General features: G+C 43.2%; 1 protein-coding gene across 1 annotated transcript; it reads left to right on the forward strand.

Annotated features, from left to right (window-relative positions):
* The first annotated feature begins 64 nt into the window (after positions 1–64).
* Positions 65–13481, forward strand: Psmg2 (proteasome assembly chaperone 2). The gene is made up of 7 exons (XM_006970074.4): positions 65–206; positions 1998–2169; positions 4063–4121; positions 6602–6720; positions 7469–7642; positions 10114–10234; positions 13184–13481. The coding sequence occupies exons 1-7, from the start codon at positions 150–152 to the stop codon at positions 13274–13276; spliced, it is 795 nt and encodes a 264-aa protein (XP_006970136.2). The 5' UTR covers positions 65–149; the 3' UTR covers positions 13277–13481.
* The last annotated feature ends 11181 nt before the right edge of the window (positions 13482–24662 follow it).

Consider the following 24662-nt stretch of genomic DNA (forward strand, 5'->3'; position numbering starts at 1 on the left):
CCTCCTTCCGCGCTGTGAGCAGGCAGAGCGCCGGGCGCCCAAAGGACCCGAAGGACCCCCGGCGGGTCACGTGATCCGCCGGCGGCGCTACGGAAGAGACCTCCTCTTCCAGGCCGGGGTTCGTGCTTCTCTCCCGCCCCGGGGCAGTCATGTTCGTTCCCTGCGGGGATTCGGTCCCCGACCTAACGAACTTCACACTCCTGATGGTGAGTCTCCCACTTGAGTTGGGCGCGGTCGCCATGCCGACCCGGGAAACGCCACCTGGCCCTAGGAGAACCGGCCTCGTGGGTGTCTGCTCCTGGAAGTGGTCGCTGGAGGCGACCGTCCAAAGGAGCACCTTTGTCTGCGCCCTCGAGGCTTGTCTGCTAGCTGCCTGTCAGCCGTAATGTCTGCAGATTGCAGTTGTATGGCACAGAAGTCGCGCGGGGGGAAAAGTCCTTAAGTTGGACCCGTGAAAGTATCTTTCCAGGTAGTTTGGGTCCGTCCTGATCTAGGCTACTCACAGGCAGTTGCAGAATGGTCCTTACTGTAGTCATCGTTTTTGATAATCATTCTGGTACGGTGACTGTTAGAAGGGGTGCTTGACCCCCAAAGTTTACAGTGTAGTTAGAAAGACCGGTACATCATCAGTAAGAGCAATAAAAAAGAAGACAGGAGTTGGAAGAAGAAGATACAGAAAGACGAGATCATGGACCTGAGGAAGGCCGAGAGTGGTTTGAACGAGCCTGTATTCCCAGCACTCCAAGGGTGAGGCTGGAAGACGTCTACAGACCATCCTGAAGGAGACCTTGCCTCAATAAATAAACAGACCAACAAGAACAACAAAAATCGAAGAGAAGGGACTGGAGAAGGGGCTCGGTAATTAGAACCTGTAAGGTTCTTGCAGAGAATGGAGTTGAGTTACAGGCTCACAGTGGCCTCTAACTCCGACTCTAAGGTCCCTGACACTCTTTGGGCTTCCTGGGGTACTCACATGAGCATGTACCCACAGACAGACCCATAATTTTAAAATGTTTTTAAATTTGAAAAAGTTGACAGGAGAAACCCGAGGGGCTTTTGATGTTTTAGACAAATTGGTGACCAAAAAGATGGGGTTAGGGGTGCCCTGGAAAATGGATGCCTAAAGCAGAGACTCGTGTGCCTAGACTACTGCAAAGGATTGAGAGTGACATGTGGAGAGAGTAATGAGGCCCAGTGACCTAGAAGGGACCAGAGGACAATGTACTGTTTAAAGTAATATAAAAGGAGAGAGACAGGTACCGCCTATTCATCAGTTATCAAGCAAGTAAGTCATAAGTCGTTCATTTGGAAGTGGCAGCATGTAGGTGGTCAGGTGGTTAAGCCAGTTACTAGTGAAAGAGTGAAGAATGCCTTTTGATGGGTGGTCAAATAAATGGGAGAAGAAAGGTAAGGCAGGGGTTCTCAACCTGTAGGTCAGGACCCCTTTTGGGGGCTTGAATGGCCCTTTCACAGGGGTCGCCTAAGACTATCTGAAAACACAGATATTTACATTACAATTCAGAATGATAGCAAAATTACAGTTATAAAGTAGCAGTGAAAATATTTTAAGGTTAGGAGTCACCACAGCAGGAGGAACTGTATAAAAGGGGTCGCAGCATTGGGTGGGGTGTGTGTGTGTGTGTTTGTGTATTCAGAGATAAAGTTCCTACTTAGACTGTAGTGGACAACAATTAGGGAATTTGAGCTTTGTAGAGGCCTGAGAAGTGGCGTGGCAGTGAGGGTGCTGTGTGGCATCAGACACTTGTTTTTAGAGAATAAAAGTACTATGGGATAGTGGTGGCACAAGCCTTTAATCTCAGCCCTCCAAAGGCAGAGGAAGGCGGATTTCTGAGTTCAAGGCCAGCCTGGGCTACCAAGTGAGTTCCAGGAAAGGCGCAAAGCTACACAGAGAAACCCTGTCTCGAAAAACAAAACAAAACAAAAAAAAAAGTGCTGGTAATTTTGGTGACTCATAGAGCAAATCTTTTTCATTTCAGCCGGCAGTATCCGTTGGAAATGTTGGCCAACTTGCAATCGATCTGATTATTTCTACACTGAACATGTGTAAGATTGGTTATTTCTATACTGATTGCCTGGTGCCAATGGTTGGAAACAATCCTTATGCAACTCAAGAAGAAGATTCAGACGAACTCAGTATAAATACTGAAGGTATGTCTGTGGCATTTTTTCTATATAGAGTATTTAGTTATTTGAGATAGTCTCACTATATAGCACAGGCTTTTCTGGAACTCTTTGCCCTCCTGTGAATAATCATGTCCAGCCTGAGTTCTTTTAAACTAGGAATAGACTCTCAGGAACCAAGTTCAGGGACGATGTATAAAGTGCTATGGTGAAACTCACTCGTCTGCCAACCTAAAACATTAATTAGGAGCTAGAGATGGCTCAGTGGTCAGAATATTTGTCAGCAGCAGAATACTTGCTGCTCTTCCAGAGGACCTGAATGTAGTTCCCAGCACCCACACCAGGCTGCTCAGAACTACGTGTAACTCCAGCTCTAGATGATCTGACATCCTCTTCTGGCCACCATGGGGAGTGTGTGTATGTGTATACAAAACTAAATAAAATTATATAAGGGTGTTTTGTTTGTTTTTTGGATTCTGTTTGGTTTTGGGGTTTTTTTGGTTTTTTTGTTTTTGTTTTTCTTTTTCTTTTTTTTTGAGACAGGGCTCTGTGTAACAGCCCTGGCTGTCCTGGAACTTGCTCTGTAGACCAGGCTGACCTTGAATTCACAGAGATCCTCCTGCCTCTGCTTCCCAAGTGTTGGCATTAAAAGCATGAACCACCACACCTGGAAAGTGTTTTAACTTACAAATTAAAAAGAAATAGACTATAAACCAGGCTTGGTGGCATACTCCTATACTCCAGCTACGTAGTAGGGCGGAAGGAGCTAAAGGACAGTAGTTGGAAATGGTGTGACGATTAGAGCCTGTACTTCTATGTGTGTTTTGACCACTCTTGGTTTTGTTCACGGAGGCAGAGTCAAGCAAACCCAGAGTCCAATGATACAGCTAGTCTGGCTAGCCAGCTTGCTCCAGGGATCCCTTGTCTTCACCTTCTGAGAGGTGGATTTACAGGTGAGCCACCACATCCACCATGACTATACAATACATGGTGTAGTAGTCAGGGTTTTCTAGAGCAACAGGACTGATAAAATGAATATAATACTAAAGTGGCTGACAGGCTGGCTGACTCTCAAAGAAAAGGCCAAGAATCCAGGAGTTACTCAGTCTGTGAAGTTAGATGCTTCAGATGGTCTTCAGTCTGTGTTGGAGTCCTGAAGTAGTAGGTTCTTTTTGTTTTTGTTGTAGTTGTTGTTTGGTTGGTTGGTTTTTCGAGACAGGGTTTCACTGTGTAGCTTTGTGCCTTTCCTGGAACTTGCTTTGTAGCCCAGGCTGGCCTCGAACTCACAGAGATCTGCCTGGCTCTGCCTCCCAAGTGCTGGGATTAAAGGCGTGCACCACCACCCGGCTGTTGTTTTTGTTTTTTAATACAGGGTTTCTCTGTAGTCCTGGCTGGCCTGGAACTCACAGAGGTCTGACTGCCTTTGCCTCCCCAGTGCTGGGATTAAAGGTGTCTGCCACCACTGCCTGGTGAAGAAGTAGGTTCTAGTACCAGCAAAGGAATGCCTGGGCAACAGGATAGGTTAGCTTGCCCGGTAGAGTGAGGGCAAGCAGACAAAAAGCAAGAGCTTCCTTCCTCCATGTCCTTTCTGTGAGCTGCCAGCAGAAGGTCTGCCCAGATTCTGGGAGGATCTTCCCACCTCAGACGATCAATCAAGAAAATCCCTCACAGGTGTGTGTTTTAGTTGGTTCCAGGTGGAGTCAGGTTAAAAGACAATATTAACCATCTCATGTGGGTTCTAGGGATCTGAACTCTGACCTCACACTTGTATACCAGCCCTAAAGCCTATATTTTAATTGTTGAAAATATTTAAGTGCAAGAGCTATGGTAACTCAAATATTATTTATCATGCTAATAATTTCAGCTTAGCGGCTTCTTCACTGTAGTCTGTCCTGTGATTTCCTTTTCTTCTCTTTGTAGTATATTCATTACCTTCAAAGAAGCTAGTGGTGCTTCAGTTAAGATCCATCTTCATTAAGGTTGGTATATTTACTTTTTTAAATTCATTGAAGGGTAGCGACAAAACACAAAGTCAATAAGACATAGGGTTATTTCTCCCGTATTGTTATGTATACTTAGGAAAGGTCTGATTTGATGAAAGTTTCATAATATTTCAGGTGTGTTGCTGTCATTTCATTTTTATACTGGAAGGAATTATGCCTTATGAGTTAACACATTTTCAATTTGGGTAGCGTTGCAGAAAAATTTTGGTATATGAATCATTTATTAAAACATGTTCTAGGGGCTGGAGAGATGGCTCAGAGGTTAAGAACACTGGCTGCTCTTCCAGAGGTCCTGAGTTCAATTCCCAGCAACCACATGGTGGCTCACAGCCATCTGTAATGAGATCTGGTACCCTCTTCTGGCCTCCAGGTGTACATCCAGACAGAACACTGTATACATAATAAATAAATAAATATTTTAAAAAAACAAACAAAAAACATGCTCTAACCACCACTGCTCAATTATGCAAAACTATTGTCATCACTCACGCTCCAGTTTTACTCTGGCCCCAGCACCTCCATAAACACTTAATAGTCTGTTTTCCAACAGTAATACCAATGATCATCTAAACCAAGTCCAATCACATCTCTTGCTCCTTGAAACCCTCAGAGGCTTCTCATCTATCAAAATGAATTCACAGTCCTTTACTGGGGCCTATCAGACTCTGCCTGGCTGTCTGATAAAGTAGTCTAGTCCCATATATCTATCTATGTATTCTCTGTAGGTACACATAGCAAGAGATTGCCATAAGAACATTGCCCTGCTGGGTAGTGGTGGCACACGCCTTTAATCCCAGCACTCAGAAGGCAAAGGCAGGCAGATCTCTAAGTTCCAGGACAGCCAGGGCTACACTGAGAAACCCCATCGTGAAGCCGCCCCCCCCCCCAAAAAAAAAAATTGTCGTGATTGCAGAGAGTTCTGTTGGTAGTTGCTCTGCATATCCAGCCTTCAGTTACACTGGTACCTATGGTGGTGTTCAGACACTAAATTCACTCCCATCCCAGCCTGTTTCTCTACTTGGAATGCTTTCCTGCTAAAGACTTGGCTTCTCTTTAGTATTTGCCTACCTTCCCAGACTACATCATGTCTGTTTATCCTGTGCTCACTTCAAAAATCCTCATTACCTGCCATATCATATATTTATTACCTCACTGAGGGAGAGTAAATAATGGTGACATGACATTCAGTGACCTACCCAGCTCCTAGGATAGTGCTTTTCACATAGAGAAATGGAGTAAGCATTTGTTGATGGGATTATTTATTATCTGTTCCGGAGGTCAGAAATACAGAAGGTTCTTGTTTTTGTTTTTGGAAAACAGAGTCTGCTATGTAGCTAGTGTTAGACTCAGCCTCTCTCACAGGTGTGCACTGTCATGCCCTGTTAAGAGTTTAGTGAAAGATTGGACGGTGGTGTTGCACGACTTTGATCGCAGTACTTGGGAGGCAAAGGCAGGTGGATCTCTGAGTTCAAGGTCACCCTGGTCTACAAAGTAAGTTCCAGAACTACACTACACAGTGAGACCATCTTAAACCCGCACCCCTGCAAAAAAAAAGTTTAGTGGAAAAGTTAACTGTATAATAGTATGTGTTCAGGCCAGAAGAGGGCACCAGATCTCGTTACATATGGTTGTGAGCCACCATGTGGTTGCTGGGAATTGAACTCAGGACCTCTGGAAGAACAGTCAGTGTTCTTAACCTCTGAGCCATCTCTCCAGCCCTCACACAGCTTTGAAAGGACAGATACCCGAGCTTTGGCTGAGTGGTAGAGTACTTTTGTAGCATGTGTGATGAGGCTCAGGGTTCTATCCTAGGCTTGGGGGGAGGAATTTATATTAAAAACAAGGACAGTCTCACAACACTGCCATTCTTAACCCTGACAACATTATTAATGACTTGGAAGTGTCATCCAATATATTTAGATCTCCCCAGTTATTTTCAGAACTCGTTCAGTTCTAGATCCAGTCAAGGCTGGCTTGTTATACTTGGAAGTTACGTCCTTGTAGTTGGTATCCTTAGCTATTGCCCTCCTCTTTCTGTTCTTCTCAGTATCTATGCCTTTGAGGACTCAAAGCCAGGTAGTCATTACTCAGCATTCGTCTGATTATTTCCTTGTGATCATAGTACAGTGAAATTTCTAGTAAGAATACCTCATAGATGACCATGTAGCTGGTTATTAAGTACAGTAGATTAAATAAAGAGAAGGGAAATTTTCCTTAGGATAGAGATCTACATTCTTCACAATTTATGATTATGAAGATAATATTAAATCATTGATCTTTGTCCTTCATTTTCAGTTTAAAAGAAGTAAATAGACTTGACAGTACTGATCATTTTGGTGTCAGTAAATCATAGCAATCATTGTCACAAAAAGTTGGTAGGTAGATGGTTGCATATGTTATTTTTGACTCTGAGATCTCAATTTAGAATTTTCTTTCTATCTCAATGGCATACAAAGTATAAATCCAAGTCATTCTGTGAGAAATTGCTGGCCTGGGTGAAAAGCAGCAGCTTTGCCAGGATTATCGTTCTTTCAAGCAGCCATTCCTATCACCGCAACGATCTACAACTTCGAAGGTATGTTCTTGCCATTATTACAGTTTATACTGTGGTCGTTTGTTTATTTAAAATTTAAAGTCCAGGTCTGTCCTTTCCTAGCTGGAATTGAGAAAGAAGAAGGTAAATGAAAGGTAAGAAAAGAGTAGGTCCTTTAGCTCCTGAGGCTAGCACAGCTGGGTATAAGGAAGATTACTTTTTATGGCACAAGATCAAACCAAGGTCTCAGGCATAGCAAGCACTCTGTCACTGAGTGAACTATACTTCCAGCCCCTAAATTAACTAGAAACATTTGAAAGAATGGATGAACATTATTTTTCTATATGCAACCATTTATATTTATAGAAATCTTTTTAGTACCCTAGTATGCCAGTAAATTCATATGTTTCTACAGGGTAAGGAGGTATACACATGCTGTGGATCTAATCTAGGTTGTATAGGTATGATGTGTATATAGAGAGAGTGTGAGTGTCTCTGTGTGTGTGTTGTGATTGTGCTAGAGATCATACCCAGGGCCTTGCACACACCAGGCAAACACTCTACCCCTAAGCAACATCCCCAGCCCTTAGAGTGAGTTCTTAATTACAAATAAGACAAAATCTACGAGAAATAGAAATAGAAGCTTTTATACTATATCACAAACTTTATAAAGTAATATATGGACTGCTCTTATTATTACTCTAAGATCTGACTGTTTGTTTGTGTTTTGAGACTGGGTTTCTCTGGTATTTGTAGTTTTTTTTAAAGCATAATAATATGATTTTTCTAGTACTCCTTTCCGGTACCTGCTTACACCTTCTATGCAAAAGAGTGTTCAAAATAAAATAAAGAGCCTTAACTGGCTAGAAATGGAAAAAAGTTCATGCATTCCTGAAATGAGTGATTCTGAATTTTGTGTCCGCATTCCTGGAGGTGGAATCACAAAGACACTCTATGATGAAAGGTAAGTTTGTCTGTTTAACAGTCTATGTAGTGTATTTGTGTTCTCTTTTACTCTAGCCCCACACTGGAACACCAGTGTGGTGTTGGTTGTTTTTGTTCTCACTGTCGAGAGGCTGGAAGCCAGAGTTACTAGATTCTGGTTCTTTGTAGACAGCTGGTTTGTGTGTGTGTGTGTGTGTGTGTGTGTGTGTGTGTGTGTGTGTGTGTGTGTGTGTGTAGCAGAGAAAAGCAACTGAGAGTTCTCTCGATGTACAGCCATGCTCTGACTTGATTAGGGTCCCCTTTTATGACCTCAGTGAACCTCAGTTATCTAGTAAAAGACCCTTTCTCCAGATTCAGTCATAGCATGAAGAGTTGTGGGAAGGAACAGTTCAGTTACTAACATCTGCTCACAGAGTCCCTTAGCTGACTGTCCTGTGTGCTTCATGCTGGCCAGCTCTACTCTTTGCATGCAGAATCACACAGATTACCAACAGTCCCTGGGAAATCATCCCCAGGCATTGCCTCCAACCCTTGATTCCTGCTCTAGAACAGGCCATCTCACCAACTCCTTCCTGGTCCTTCACCCATCTGTTTACTGCACTAGACTCTTGGTGGAGGGACCGTTCCTGGAGGGTCTTCCACCCCTTCCGCTTTTCTTCTCTCTTCTCTTGTCCTCACTACAAGTCAGATGGAAGCCCATCTTAGATTTACTCTCCTTTTATTCAAAACAAAACAAACAAAAAATGGAAATTTGACCAAATACATAAAATAGCTGCTTTTTAAGCTAATGCCCAACAGGCAACAATTGACTGTGATCTCCAAAGCCCTGTAGTTACCCTGGCTTTCTGTTGGCAGGTACCATCCATACTGAAGGGACAGCACAGTCTAGCAGTCTGTATAGTTAACGGGATGGAAGATGAGGCAGAAAAGCTAGGATGACTAGAAATGTAAGCAGAAAACCAGAAATAGAATTGTGGCTCAAGGGGTCGGCTCAGGCCTCTTGAGTTCTCAGCCACATGTGCAGGGTGATACTTCATGAGGCCAGGCTTCTTGGTTGGTCAGTCTGTCTCTCAGTCTCCATCTCTCTTTCTCTGCTGTTTTTTGTTTTATTTTGCTTCTGAGCAGGATCTCACATGGCCTAGGCTCAGCAGCCTTCCTACCTTGGTCTCCCTAGTGCTAGGGCTGCAGCTGTGTGCCTCTGTACCCATTGAGGTAGGTCTCCCTAGTGCTAGGACTGCAGCTGTGTGCCTCTGTGCCCATTGAGGTAGGTCTCCCTAGTGCTAGGACTGCAGCTGTGTGCCTTTTTCAGGAAGGCTCTTAACCCTACTCTTTCAGAGGAAACATTAGAACAGAAGTAACTTACCCAACATATCTATCTGCTGAGTGAGACAGCTAGAGTTCAGTCCGACTATTCTGTTCTTGTCCTGTGATTCATAAATAAGATGGAGACATTTAAAAAAAAATCTCTAAGCTAGGCAGTGGTTGTGCCCACCTTTAATCCCAGCACTCAGGAGGCAGAGACAGGCGGATCTCCGAGTCAAGGTCAGTGTGGTCTACAGAGTGAGTTCCAGGACGGCCAGGGCTGTACAGAGAAACTGTCTCAAAAAGAAGAAAGTATCTGTAAGAAGGAGTAACTGCTCTTTACTATTCCACAGTCTTCCAGTTTTCCGTCAACTGCTCTAGATTATTAAGAGTGAAGCCAAGGTTGGTGTTTCACACTTTAATCCCAGCACTTGGCAGGTGGAGTCAGGAGGATCAGGAATTCCAAGTCAACTTCAGCTATATAGTAAGTTTAAGGCCAGTCTTTGCCAGACCAGAGCGTGTCTTTGTTGTTGTTGTTGTTTTGGTTGTCTGGCTGTCTTGCAACTTGATTTGTAGACCAGGCTAGCCTTGAACTCAAAAAGATCCACCTGCCTTTGTTTCCTAAGTACTGGAATTAAAGGCATGTGCTGCCACCACCCGGCTAAGGCCCTGTCTTAAACACAACTTGAGTGTTATTTTATTCAGTCTCTTTGCCTCTGAAAACCACTTCTTTTGGTTTTTGAGACAGAATTTCTCTGTGTAGCTTTGGAGCCTTTCCTGGAACTCACTCTGTAGACCAGGCTGGCTTCGGACTCACATAAATCCACCTGCCTCTGCCTCCTAAGTGCTGAGATGTAAGGCATGTGTCAGCACTGCGTGGCCTGAAAACCACTTAAAGTAGGCTTTTGAAGTAGATCAGAACATGTCTCATGTATTAATAGCTAAGAATAGAAAGGCTAGTTTTTCCTGAGGATGAGAGTGAGGCACACACTTGCATATTCCCTGGGCTCCTTGGGACCAGAATATATGTGGGACAATGAGAGGTAAAGTAATCTTTCTTACAATGTGATGTCTTTCCTTTTTCTAACATGAGGCAAGTTAACTTACTTGTAAAGATTCACACATTGCAATAAGCGTCTCGTATCAGGAGAAAACACTGAATTGTTCTTTTTTTTTTTTTTTTTGTAGCTGTTCTAAAGAAATCCAAATGGCAGTTCTGTTGAAATTTGTTTCAGAAGGGGACAACATCCCAGATGCAGTCAGTCTTGTGGAGTATCTTAACGAATGGCTTCAGATAGTGAAACCGTCTGTAAGTCCATGATCTGATTCATTCTGTGTTCATTAACTTGCATTTTATGTGTAAGTAGACTAAAGAGGTGAGAGTTTGTTCAGTAAATACACATCTTTACATAAAATGTAGTTTGAGCCAAACTTGAAAATAAATGAGGACAGTTAACTAATCTGTTATCTCATTGTTTAAGGCAGATTTCCAAACAGGAAAGTCCTAAATTCCTCAATGTGTTCACTATTCATGTCACAGTATTTGTGACAACTTTTTTGTGTGTGTGGTTTTACTTGTTTTAGTTTTTGAGACAGGTTCTCTCTATGTAGCTCTGGCTATTCTGAAGCTTGTTATGTAGACCAGGTTGGCCTTGAACTCAGAGAGATCCACCTGCTCTTGTCTCCCAGTGCTAGATTAAAGGCATGTGCCCTCATGTCCTGCCCCAGACAGCTTCTTATAATAATAAACCAGAACTCTGTGCAGTTCAGCGCTTTAGGAAAGTAAAGTGTTGCTGTGGCCATGTGAGCAGTACCATGACTATTAAGTAAGCTATAATTAACGTATTCTTCCCTGTTGGGAAATGAATGCTGTACTCTCTTAGTCAGACTTTCTACTGCTGCACCAAAAGACCTTGACCAAAATGCAAGTTGGGGAGGAAAGGGTTTATTATTTATTAGGCTTACACTTCAGCATTGCTGTTCATCACTGAAGAAAGTCAGGACAGGAACTCAAACAGGGCAGGATCCTGGAGGTAGAAGCTCTTGCAGAGGCCATGGAGAGAAGCTGCTTTACTGGTTTGCTCACATGGCTTGCCCAGTCTGCTTTCTTATAGAACCCAGGGCTACCAGCCCAGGGATGGCACCACCCACCATGGGCTCCCCCTGTCCCCATTGACCACTACAGCTGGATCTCATGGAGGCATTTCTTCAACTGAGGCTCCTTCCTCTATGATGACTAACTTGTGTCAAGTTGACACAATATTAGGCAGTACATATACCCAGAGAATTGAGCCTTTAGGCCTAACAAAGCACCACAGGCCAAGCATGATGTTCACACCTTTAATCCCAGCACTCGGGAAGCAGGGACAGACAGATCAAGTTCAAGGCCAGCCTGTCTACATAGAGAGTTCAAGGATAGCCAGAACTACATGGTGAGACCTTACTGCTGTCTGGGGTGGCCAGCCTCCAGGTAGCACAGGGCTCGAAGGGAAGCCATGGCGTCAACAGAACTATGACTTTCTATCTGAGGAGATTAGGGAAAAAGACACTCACATACTCCCTTGATGGTTTCCTTTATTCTTCTGCATTCTCTATTCTTCATTTTCCTGGTGATTTCCTTCTCTCATTCCTGATGTTTTTCTTCTAGCCCATTTTAAGTCTTTAACTCTCTCTCTGTTTTTTTCCCTTACAGCTTATATACCCCAGCAAAATCTTTCAGGCAATATAGGAATTATAATGTGGATGCATTCTGTTTTTTCAAGTGAATGATTACAGTGAATTCAAAACAAACAGTAAAAAAAGCGTATTTTCCAAATCCCTTACATGATTAAACATTTTACACATTACAGGTGAAAAACAAATTATCCCAAGAACCCACATACATTCATACCCAAGCAACTTGTTAAAGATTAACCATTTAAGCAAGCAAGGTATTTTTCTCAGTCAGGTCTTTTACTGGCAGGCTGCACTTTGCAGTTACAAAGAAAGGGCCAATTACTTTATTACTTATCTCGAAAGGTAATCTTATAAGGAATCTTAAAGGAATCACAAACCTAAACTTTTACATATGAAAAAGAATCAGTCAGCTCTACTTTAAATCTTTAGGGTGCACACCCACTCAATAGTTTCTTATATCAGGAGATTGAGGGCAGGAATGGGCATAAGGAATTAGTCATCAACCAATCCTAGCAAGAAAAGTGCATCAGCTAGTAATAATTGGGCTGTTTTTATTTTCAACCCTGGACTAATGAATCAGACAGCTCAGCTATGTGTCCTTGTGAACTCTTGAGATTGTTTTCTATGGTTATCTTTCAACTGTTATCAAAACATCTGATCTAACCTGAAGTTATTTTGAGGCTTTGTTTCAGCTAATGATGCACACCAAAACCTATGACTGTATCTTTCAGCATTAAGAGAATTAGAGCCAGCCTGACTCCTGGGGACTCAATTGTTTTCCTTAATCATTAATCTGAACTGCAATCTATGCAGCTCCTTAGGTAAAACTCATAGGCCCTAGTTGTATAACATTTTCCTTACATTTACTTTTATTCATCAAAACTCTGTATAAGCTGCCATTATTATTATCAATTAGATAATACAGCTTAGGGAGGAATCATCTTCATAACAATCCACAGTTAAAAACACCCAGTAGAATGGGATGCTTTCATGAGATAAACACACTACATTACAGGCAGTGGGGATCTCCACACACCAATTCATACCATGGCAGACACCAGAGAAAGATGACAGCAGCAAACATGGGAAGACCCGCAGAAGCAAAAGACATTCTGGGGTCTGGGGTCTCAGGGACTTGCCTGTCTGAGAATGATCCATCCTCTGAGATGGCCACCAGCAAGACCTTGTTTCAACCCTCCCCTTGCAAACCTGCAAGTTATCTTGTTTTTTTTTTTTTCTAAGCAGCCCCCCCCCCATTTTTAATATACATATGTAGCCCAGGCTGGCCTCAAAATCACTGAATAACTATGGCTACCTCCATTTTCCCAGTACTGGCACTGCAGGAATACACCACCATGCCCACCCCATATTCCTTTTGAATTTGATTTACTTAATATACTTTATTATCTGTAGCTGGTCTGGCATATATTTGAGATGAAACTTAGAAACATTATTTTATATAAAGACGTAGAAAACTTACTGCTTTAATTTTCCTAATAATAAAGACTAGCTACAAGTGTCAGGACCAGTAGAGAGATTTGAGTGTCAAGATTATAGATGAAAGTATCTTATTCTTTTACAGAGTAACAATCCCAAAGCATCTGCCTTGCCATGGAAGGTCCCCAGCTCTTGGCGGCTCCTCTTCGGCAGTGGACTTCCTCCTGCACTGTTTTGATCTGTTTTCAGCCTTCTCCCTCATCCCCAAAAGATCACAAAATGAGCTGTTGAGTATATGCTGTATAGAAATTTGTGCTGCCTGAGGTTATGTTAGAAATGCTTTTCACAGAAAAACCTCAAAAGAGGTTTCAGAAGTTACTGTGTTTGTTATATAGAGTAAATGTAAATTTTGTACAATAAAATTTTATTTCCTAAGCAGTTTATCTGAAAGTTTCCCTTTTGAAATCACTACTGTACTATCTATCTGTTTATGCTGTCACAAGCCTGGTGGAATGGAGCCATGAGTTTATTTTACACAGAGCCTTAACAGGCTGCAGTCCAGCTGTATTCAGAGCTGCTTTTCTGGAGGATATTCTGATCACCATTACAGTGATGTCAAAACAAAACTAGCAAAGTAAAGGTCACTGCTGGTTAAACTGAGCAACCTTTTTTTTTTTTTTTTTTTTTTTTTGAGCCAATTCCTCTGTGTAGCCCTCATTGTTCTGGAACTAATTCTGTGGACCAGACTGGCCTCAAACTCAGATCTGCCTGCCTCTACCTCCCTGCTGGGATTAAAAGCCTGTGTCACCACCACCTGGCCAAATCAAGCAATTCTTAAGAAAATTTAGGGGTTATATGCAGTGAACATCAGGACTTGCAGTTTCATATAATAAACACTAATGGGCATAAGAAGTTAGTCTGGTTCTGATAGAACAGTTGTAGATGACGTCAGTATCTTGTTAATCTTTCCGTGTATCATTCAAACAAAATCAGTGAAGAAACTCAAGTGTAACTGTATCATCGACCAAATGGACTTAACAGACTTCCATCTAACAGAAGGAAGGAGTACACCTCTTGTCGGCAGCCTCTGAGACCTCTAACAGTGATTGTATTCCATGCCACAGAGCAACTCTTTTTTTTTTTAAATTACACTCATGATATTCATTAATTACACTCATGATATTAATCACATTTGTGGTATTCATAGATTACATTTGCAGTATGTATATATGTTTATATATATAATTTTAAATGCCGAATGCCATTTATTGAAGGAGGGAAGAGGTCTTAAATACAGGCTTACAGCACAATGGGAGAAACCCAGAGGGCAGAAGTTTGCTACTGATGTTTTACAATCTTGCATCTAAGCTGTTAACGCCCATTATTCAGGATACACAGACAAGGAACTTCCCTTTAGCATTCAGGAGGGTGGAACCTGGCAGGGAATTAGCATAGGGAGGATATCAAGGTCAAGGTCCACAAAGAGCAACTCTTAACAAATACAAAAGACTCAAAATAATGTGAAAAAATTAGTTATCAGACCAGGCAGTGGCACTCGGGAGGCAGAGACAGGTGGATCTCTGTGAGTTCGAGGCCAGCCTGGTCTACAGAGCAAGATCCAGGAAAGGCACAAAGCTACACAGAGAAACCCTGTCTTGAAAAAAAAAAAAAGAAGAAAGAAAGAAAGAAAAAGAAAAGAAAAAACTAGTTATCAAGTCCAGCAAGATGAGTAAAGGTGCTTGCTGCCAAGCCTGACGAAACAGGAGTTCAAGTCCCACATGGAACAGCTCCCTCTGCTTGCCTAGGAAGCACAGCAGATCAGTCATGCCCTTCTTGGCTGCCATCTTTCACATGTAGTGGCCACAATAAGTGTATTAGGGACAATTGGAACTCAGAGCTGCTCAGCCCAGATGTGCACACAAGAGTGACTAACTCAACAGAATCCATGTCATTCAGAGCCATGGCCTAAGAAGAGCAGGCCGGGCTTCTCAAGTGGTCTGTGTGAGGTTGCCTTTTTTTTTAAAGATTTATTTATTTATTTTGTATATAGCATGTATGACTGCAGGCCAGAAGAGGGCACCAGATCTCATAATGGATGGTTGTGAGCCACCATGTGGTTGCCGGGAATTGAACTCAGGACCTCTGGAAGAGCAGTCAGTGCTCTTAACCTCTGAGCCATCTCTCCAGTCCCTGTGAGCCATCTCTCCAGCCCCTGGCCTGCCTTCTTAAACCAGGCACATGATGACTGTTTCAGTCCTGCCCAGTAGACTCAGACAAGTTCAGAGGGCACAGGTGTCTGTCCAAAATTTACAGCCAAACTTTACCCCACCAGTGCAGAACTGCATTTCAGTCTTAGGAGAAACATTTAGAGGTCATTGATATCACCGATGGTTCAGCAGTTAAGAGCCCTGGCTGCTTTCCAGAGGACCTGAGTTCAATTCCCAGTTCCCACAAGGTCACAACTGTCTAACTCCAGTTCCAGGTGATCTGACACCCTCACACAGACATAGGCAAAACACCAATGCACATAAAATAAAAATAAATACATTAAAAAAAATAAAGTCGGACTGGAGATATGGCTCAGTGGTTAAGGGCACTGGCTGCTCTTCCAAAGGTACTGAGTTCAATTCCTAGCAACCACATGGTGGCTCACAGCCATCTGTAGTGAGATCTGGCGCCCTCTTCTGGCCAGCAGGCATACAGGCAGACAGAACACTGTATACATAATAAATAAATCTTAGAAAAATAAAAATAAAGTCACAGATTTCAACAAACCTTCTAGCATCCTCTAAAATTTGAAATGGAATTGCTTGGGATTTGAACCTATGTTTTCCTTGGTGTGCTCTGAGAGAAGTGAAGACTGGACTGGCAGGAGCAAAAAGGCACAGTGACACAAGCCTGTAACACCAGCACTTGAGAAGTGGAGGGGTGGGGGGCGGGATCAGGAGTTCAAGGTGAGCTTCAGCCATACAGAGAGTTTGAGACCAACCTGAGCTATATGAGATGCTGTGGAAGAAAATACCAACAGAGCTTCAACCAACAAAAAAAAACCCACTGAAGTCTTGAAGATAGAATTGAGGTAGATTCAGCTCAGATTACTCAAACTCCAGGGAATCTTAGACCCTCTTCTGGCCTTGTTTTCTTCTTTCTTGAGACAGGATCACTATGTAGTCCCAGCTAGCTGGGAACTTGCTGTGTAGAACAGGCTAGCCATGAACTCAAAGATCTGTCTGCCTCTGACTCCTGAGTGCTGGAATTAGAAGTGTGTTCCACTATACTCCTCCCCGAAACATTGAACTACATAAGCAATAAACATCCTCTCAATATAAAAAACTCAGAAGGATACAAATGTAAAACGCTCACTAGCCGCCCTTCCTGTCATTTGCCCCCTTGCAAAGTGACACACTTCCAGTTTGCTGTGAGATGGATTTATAAGTGAGTCTCCCCAACGTGGGTGCTTGTAATCGGACATTTCTCTCCTGCTTGCCTGTTCCCAAATACCCGGGAGACCCTTCCCAAATAATTAACTGGGAGGCTTAATATTACTTATAAATGCTCAGCCGGTAGCTCAGGCTTGTTGCCAGCTAACTCTTACACTTAACCCATATTTCTAATTATGCTTTTATGCTTTGCCATGTAGCTCATGGCTTGTTACTTCATTTTCTACAGGTCCTGCTTGCTCGGCGGCTCGCTTGTGCCCCTGCCCCCCCACTCTCCTGACTCTACCCTTTTGACTCCCATCATTCTTTCTGCCTCTCCGCATCAAGTTGTCTCACCCAATCTCTCCTTGCCCTGCTATCAGCCAACCAGGGTTTTTTTTGTTTTGTTTTTTTTGTTTTTTGGTTTTTCCAAGACAGGGTTTCTCTGTATAGCTTTGCACTTTTCCTAGAACTTGCTTGGTAGCCCAGGCTGGCCTCAAACTCAGAGATCCTCCTGGCTCTGCCTCCCGAGTGCTGGGATTAAAGGTGTGTGCCACCACCGCCCGGCTAGTTTTTTTTTTTTTTCTAAGATTTATTTATTTATTATGTATACAGTGTTCTGTCTGTATGTATCCCTGCAAGCCAGAAGAGGGCACCAGATCTCATAATGGATGGTTGTGAGCCACCATGTGGTTGCTGGGAATTGAACTCAGGACCTTTGGAAGAGCAAGCAAGTGCTCTTAACCTCTGAGCCATCTCTCCAGCCCCCAATTTTTTTGTTTTTGTTTTTGTTTTTTTTGTTAACAATGAGCATCATTCACAGCAGAGGCTGGGAGCAAAACTCCAGTCCACTAGGAGAGTACTATGTACTCTTAACCACTGAGCTGTTTCCCAGTCCCCGGTCCCTGCCCATTAGTGGGCACTTACACAATTCTCAATTGAGAGTCCTCTCAAAATTGTCTACATCCTCATCACACAATGGTGCCGCTACGCTGTTTCGCTTATAGCCCTTACAATCTCACCCCAGCTAAAATATCCTGAAGTTGGCTGGACATGGTGGCACACGCCTTTAATCCCAGCATTCAGAAGGCAGGGGCAGAGCGAATCTCTGGAAGACAGCCTGGTTTACATAGTTCCAGGCCAGCCAGAGATAGAGAGTGAGAACCTGTCTCCGAAAATATTATATAACTAATAATTAATGGTAGAGCTCAGAATGAGGACCTAAACTAGCACTAATTCTCAAACAGAATTTTTTGTTTGTTTTTGATAGAAACTCACTGTTTTTCTTAAATAATATTTAAAAATGCTTAATTTTGTTTGTTTTGGGGTTTTGTTTTGTTTTGTTAAGACAGGGTTTCTCTGTGTAGCCCTGGCTATTCTGGAACTTGTTCTATAGACCAGGCTGGCCTCAAAACTCACGGAGATCTGCCCACCTCTGCCTCTGGAGTACTGGGATTAAAGGTGTGCACTGCCACCAAAAAAAAAAAAAAAAAAAAGTGGGTTTTTTGTTTTGTTTTGTTTTGTTTTGTTTTGTTTTGTTTTGTTTTAAGCCTGCAGAGGTAGCAGCTCTCCAGAGGTAGAGAAGACAGATCTCTGTGAGGCCAGCCAGGGCTACATACTGTCTTTTGAGACCCTGTCTCAAAAGGGGGGAAAAACAAAAACTACTAAAACAACTGAAAATTTTTAACTTTTACCTTTTTTATTTTTTTAAATTTATTTATTTATTATGTATACAGTGCACATATCCCTGCAGGCCAGAAGATGGCACCAGATCTCATTACAGATGGTTGTGAGCCACCAAATGGTTGCTGGGAATTGAACTCAGGACCTTTGGAGGAGCAAGCAGTGCTCTTAACCTCTGAGCCATCTCTCCAGCCCCCCTACCTTTTTTATTAAGTAAGATTTTGTTCTGAAACCGACACCAGCTTGGACTCACTTGGTCTCCTGCTTCAGTCTCCTGAGTGCTGGAATTACAGGTATGAGCCATCATACCTGGCTTTCTTATATTGGAAAAAAATTTGGATATATTTATGAGTATTTTGCTTACATGTATGTATGTGTACCAAGTGTGTGCCTAGTGCCTGCAGAGGTCAGAAGAAAGCATTGGATCCCCTAGAACTGGAGTTACGGATGGTTGTGAGCCACCATGTGGGTGCTGGGAACTGAACTTGGATCCTCTGCAAGAGCAACAAGTGCCCTTAACCACTGAGCCATCTCTCTATCCCCAACCCCCATATCTGGCTTTAAAAAATGCAAAAAAAAAAAAAAAAAAAAAAAAAAAAAAGTAGGTGACTAATGTGATAGCCTCAGCAGTCAAAAGTGCTTCCTATAAGCCTGATGAACTGAGTTTAATTCCCAGGACAGACAGACAGACAGACACACACACACACACACACACACACACACACACACACACACACACACAGAGACAGAGGGGTAATAAATAAATGTATTAAATAAAAAATTTGCTATCTTGAGATAATTTTGAAAATAATCATCATTCAGAAAATGTTTATGGACAATGTCTTTGTTCATTTTTTGTTGTTATAACAAAATACCCGAGGCAGCAAGCTTTATGAATTAAAAAGCCATCTCAGCTCTAGGCTGATTGTCATATAATGATTCACTCTGAGAGGAGCTAATCTACTTTTAGGAGATCTCCTTCAGTCATCCCCCATGAGGCCCCACCTCTTAAAGATCCCAGCAACCTCAATACCCTCCAGTTGTCGTCAAGATTCCAGCATATAAACATCTGAGGGACCGACCACCTGGAAGACACAGCAGCCAGGCACCAGTCTTGCACTGTAGACCCCTCCAGATGCCTTCCTGTGGTATGAGAGACTGTGAATGAACTCCCCTCAGGTCTGGAAGGAACTTCCCCTCAGAAGCCAGCCTGCTGAACCACTTCGAGCTCCTGTACATCTTTCCTGGATATGGCCCAAACTCCTGCAAATCTTCTGGACTTTGCTTCACATGTGGAGCATGCTCTGTTCCCCCTGACTTGCCATCTTGTCTTCCCACTGAGGTCCCTAGCCAGGCACCTCCCTTTATGCCTGCCTCCTGACTGCTGAACTGTGTGTGGAAACCATCTCTCCACTCATATATACTCAAGCCATGCCCAGTTAGACCTCTTCTGTTGCCTGCGAGTCAAGATGTAGGACTCTCAGGTCCTTCTCCAGCACCCTGTCTGCCTGCACATCACCGTGTCACACCATGATAGTAATGACTTAAACCTCTGAAAACGTAAGCCACGCTGTTTTTCCTTTATAAGAGTTGCTGTGGTCATGGTGTCTTTTCACAGCAATAGAAACCCTAACTAAAGCTGGGCGGTAGTGGCGCACGCCTTTACTCCCAGCACTCGGGAGGCAGAGCCAAGTAGATCTCTGGGAGTTCAAGGCCAACCTGGGCTACAGAGTGAGTTCCAGAAAGTGTGCAAAGCTACACAGAGAAACCCTGTCTCAAAAAACCAAAAAAAAGAGAAACCCTAACTAAGACAGAAGTTGCTAGGGTGTTGCTGTGATATGTGACCATGTTATGATATTTTGTTTGTGTTCTGACAAATAAATCTTTCTTGAAGATCAGAGGGTGGAGCTAGTCACTAGTTAACCATAGAGGTCTGGAGGTCCATACAGATAGGAGACAGGAAGTGAAATGGCTGGGCAGAGAGAGGAAGTGATAAGGCAGGGCAGAGACAGGAACTTGGCCCTTTTCAGTCTGAGGAATCGGAGAGGGAAGAGGTGACTGGCTGCTCCTTTATTTCTCCGATCTTGCAACTTTTACCCCGATATCTGACTCCAGGTTTGTTTAGTAAGACTTGTTGGATTCATGTTTCATGACCATGCTTTTATTTTAAGAAATGTGGACCTTGGGACTGCATTAGGAAAGCATTGAACACTTTAAGTGCTGCTTAATGGGATATACTAGGAAAAGCATGGAAGGCAGTGGTGTTAAAAGAGTTATTGGAACCGTGGGGACTTGGCTCAAAATGTTTCAGAGAAGAATATTAATATGTGGCCTAGAGGTCATTCTTGTGATATTTTAGTGAAGAAGAGTCTGACTAAGGCTAAGTGAAGGGTTCTGGATTAATTTTGTTGGCAGAGGAAATCTTAAAACAGCCTAGTATAGACTGCCGTGTGGTCATTAGTGGTAACTAATGAAGATTTGTAATGAAAAGGAGCAGCCGGGCGGCGGTGGCACACGCCTTTAATCCCAGCACTTGGGAGGCAGAGCCAGGCGGATCTTTGTGAGTTCGAGGCCAGCCTGGTCTACGGAGCAAGATCCAGGAAAGGCACAAAGCTATACAGAGAAACCCTGTCTCGAAAAACCAAAAAAAGAAAAAGAAAAGAAAGAAAGAAAAGGAACAAGCTGAACAGGGTAAATTATAAAATGTAAAATTTGGGGAGAAAAGGAGCACCAGGAAGTTGAATAGAGCTAAGTCCTGGATTCAGGGAGATAAACAGATTAAGATGTTGAATAAAGGGAGTAGTGACTTCAGGGCAAGATTTCACCCAGCTAACTTTCCAGCTAGTGAAAAAGAATTTAAAAAAAGCTTAGAGTTGATTGTGGTGGGACACACCTTTAATCCCAGGAAGGCAAATAGAGGCTGGTGGATCTCTGAACTTGAGGTTAGCCTGGCCTACAGATCGAGTTCCAGAACAGTTAAGCTTAGGCAGTGAAGGAAATCATCAAAACCAGAAAGCTGGTAAAGATAAAATTGAACAAGGGGGCTATGTTCCATCCCCAGCAAGCGGCAGAACTTGGCAGCTTTGGCCACGTGGTTTTATAGTTAAGCTTAGAGGAAAGGGGTTATGGAATCGCCCTCAATAACTTAGGAAATCTCTGAGGCCAGACATGTGTTGGAGGTGTCCCTAAATGGAGGTCTAAAGAGGACATTCCATGAAGCTGTGAAGGCGAAGCCTGGATTGCCTTGAAGAACCCAAGATGTTGGAGATGTTATAGCCTTGGGATACTTGACGAGAATAGCTGCTAACATGGAGTGGAACTAGCCCAAGAGAAAGAAATATGTTGCAGTCAACAAAGCTGGAGGGAATGGGATATCTGAAGAGTGGTTGGACATCAGACATGGAGATGCAGAGTTTAGAGTTTGCCCAGCTGGTTGTCAGTCTTGCTTTGGTCCAGTATTTCCTCACTATCCTTTCCCTCCATTTGAAACAGTAATGCATATCCTGTGCCATTATATGTTGGAAGTATGTGATCTATTTTTTTTATTTTAATTTTACAGGGGATTATAGTTAAGAGATTGATGGGATCTCAGAAGAGATTTTGAACTTTAGACTTTTTAAATAAATTGGGACTGTTAGAGACTATGTGGATTTTTGAAGTTGGACTGAATGCACTTTTGCATTATGATATGGCTACAAGCCTTTGGGAGATGGGAAGTAGAATATGGTGGTTTGAAAGAAAATAACACCAATAGGAAGTGGCACTATTAGGAGGTGTGGCCTTTGCTGGAGTACGTGTGGTCTTGGAGGAAGCAGGTCACTATGGAGGAAGGCTTTGAGGTCTTATATATGCTTAAGATACCACCCAGTGTCTAAGACCACTTCGCATTGCCTGCACAAGATGTAGACCTGTCAGCTAGCTACCTCTACAGCATCATGTCTGCCAGCATGCTGCCATGTCCTGCCATGATGATAATGGACTGATCCTCTGAAAATGTAAGCACCCCCCCCCCCAAATAAATGTTTTCCCTTTTTAAGAGTTGCCATGGTCATGGTGTCTCTTCACAGCAATAGAAACCCCAACTGAGGCACTGGGAGATGTGTATTAACCATGGCTTTACACGATTGCTGCTTATTCTAGGAGAATCTGGAGGTGTGAACTGGGAGTCGTGATTGTTTATTTTCATTGGCAAGAATCACAGAGGAAGCACACTTCTGGGTTGGTTAGTGAAGGCATTCTGAGAGAGGTTTAACTGAATAGACCTACCCTGAATGGAGGCAGCACCATCCAACTGGCTGGGATTGAATGAACATGAAGCCTTGTACTTGGGATTCAAGGAAAGTATTTCTCTTTCACACTCAGAGAAAGGTGTTCTCAGGGCTGGAAGGAACCCTGTGTGCCTGCCACTATTGAGAGAGTGTTAAAATTATCATTTAAGTTTGTGTGTGTGCAAGCCTGGAATACTAGTGTTCTCAGAGGTCAAAAGGCATCAGATTCTCTGGAACTTTATTTACAGGCTGTTGTGAACCATTTGACATGGTTGCTGGGAACTGAACCCAGGTCCTTCTGAGGAGTAGTGCATGAGTGCATGCTCTTAACTGCTGAGCCATCTCTCCAGTGCTAAGAGACATTTATTTCCCTTGGAACATCTGGCATTGGGCCTCTGACCACATGGTGCTGGGGTTGGCTGCCTGATCTTTAACTCATGGGGCCCAACTTGGGAGAAGCCAGAGGACAGGCTTTTACAGGTGAGCACACGACCCCAGGTGGACCTTTTGACAGTGCTTATCCATTGCCAATGGGGGGAAAAAGGGTTGCCCACTGCTCTGTGTTACGGTGTCATCACTGTGTGACTAGAGAGAAGCCTTTGACATATTTCATTTGGGAGTGAATAAAGACGTGAATGGGTTAGGAATAGTGGACTCACATTGGAAAACAACAGCACCTGTAGAGTACTCTTAACTAGGTTTCAAGTGTGGTATGTGTAGCATAGGGTGGTAGCAGGACACTACTTATGAAAGATGGAAAATGGCTTCAGAGAGGATTTATTTTATTATTATTACTTTGCATGTGTGTGTGCATGTGCCATGCTGCGAACAGAACCATGTGCTCTACCCCTGAGCTGTTCCTGAAATGCCAACGAATTAAGTGTTGCCTCAGTAACATTATAGGGAAGCAGCTGAGCCTCCTTCACACACTGGCCAGCCTGCCTAGCTCAGTGGGGCAGGTTGGAAGGAGCATTCCAAAGAGGGTTAACGGAACAGGCCAGCTCTGAGTTTGGCAGCACCATGGCACTGGCTGGGGCCCCGGACTGAGTAAAACAGAAATGAAAAGCTCCAGGTTCAGTGAGGGATCCTGTCTTCAAGAGTGAGGAAGAGAGCGGTAAAGTAAGACACCTAGAATCCTCTGCTGGCTTTCAATAGTGCATGCACCTACACATACCCCATATAACACACACACACACACACACACACACACACACACACACACACACACACACACACACACGGGGGGGGGGAGGGGAAAGGTGGGGAAGGAAGAAAATATACTGATGCCAACTTTTGGAACATCCATGGGAAGCTGTGCAGGGAATTGGTATAAATATGCAGCAGACCCCACACAGAAGAGAAGTCTCTGCTGTAATCTATACCATAGTGATGCTTTTACCAAGACAGAGACAGAAGGCAACAGTCTGTGTACAGGATTAGCAGTCTGTGAACAAAATGAGCAGAGCTAAGTGCAGGAAGAAGGAAGGAATTTCAAGTTTACAGTGAATGCAAAGAGGGAATATAGGTCATGTTCAATTTCAGTTAGGGATGTGGAATGAGGGTTTATAGCACTGAAGGGAGATCTGGCCTGGGGTTTAAGAAGTTGCATGTAATCAACTTCAGGATATGATATAGACTTGTACAGAGATGAAATCAACCACAACCAATGTTAAAACCAGAGGGCCAAAGATGGAATATTTAAAATTAGAACTGAGCAGGAGAAAACCCAGGGAGGTCTGTCTGAGGAGTCCACAGTATCATCATCAGAAGTTGCATGGGCTTTATATGACTACAGTGTAAAGTGAAGATCTCTTCTGGGCCACTTCTGGAGGGGTTAAAATAGGTGTGGATCATGAGAGGACTATCAAGTGGCAATTATGACATAATGGGAAGGCAGCTTTCTGTGCTACTCTGTGGGGCTATAAGCTTTTTAATATAGCAAGAACTCAAAGTTACCCAGAAAACTTAGCATACAGGGTAAAAAAGAACATAAGGCAAGTAGACTTTTAAAGGATGAAATGGTGTATTTATGATTTACTACCTTGAAGCACTACTCTATGAATACTGCATGGTTTGAGTTTCTCCAGCACCAAAAGGCTTACAGTCATCTGGTATTCCAAACCCACCACTTAGATGGGAAATAAGGGAGAAGCCACAAGTGGGAAGGAATCTCTGAACATCTTTACATAAGGAAATGCTCAGAAGGCACAGTGTCCAACACAAGACAAATGAGATGTTAAAAGCCACACTGAAC

Source organism: Peromyscus maniculatus, chromosome 19 (assembly GCF_049852395.1).
Source record: "Peromyscus maniculatus bairdii isolate BWxNUB_F1_BW_parent chromosome 19, HU_Pman_BW_mat_3.1, whole genome shotgun sequence".
In the NCBI taxonomy this organism is placed as follows: Eukaryota; Metazoa; Chordata; class Mammalia; order Rodentia; family Cricetidae; genus Peromyscus; species Peromyscus maniculatus.

What these genes read in the sequence shown, in the direction of transcription:
- Psmg2 (XM_006970074.4), top strand. Translation starts at nt 150, where the DNA reads ATGTTCGTTCCCTGCGGGGATTCGGTCCCCGACCTAACGAACTTCACA. An exon ending in CGAACTTCACACTCCTGATG is followed by an intron (nt 207 to 1,997) that starts GTGAGTCTCCCA and finishes TTTTCATTTCAG; the next exon opens with CCGGCAGTATCCGTTGGAAA. An exon ending in TTCAGATAGTGAAACCGTCT is followed by an intron (nt 10,235 to 13,183) that starts GTAAGTCCATGA and finishes ATTCTTTTACAG; the next exon opens with AGTAACAATCCCAAAGCATC.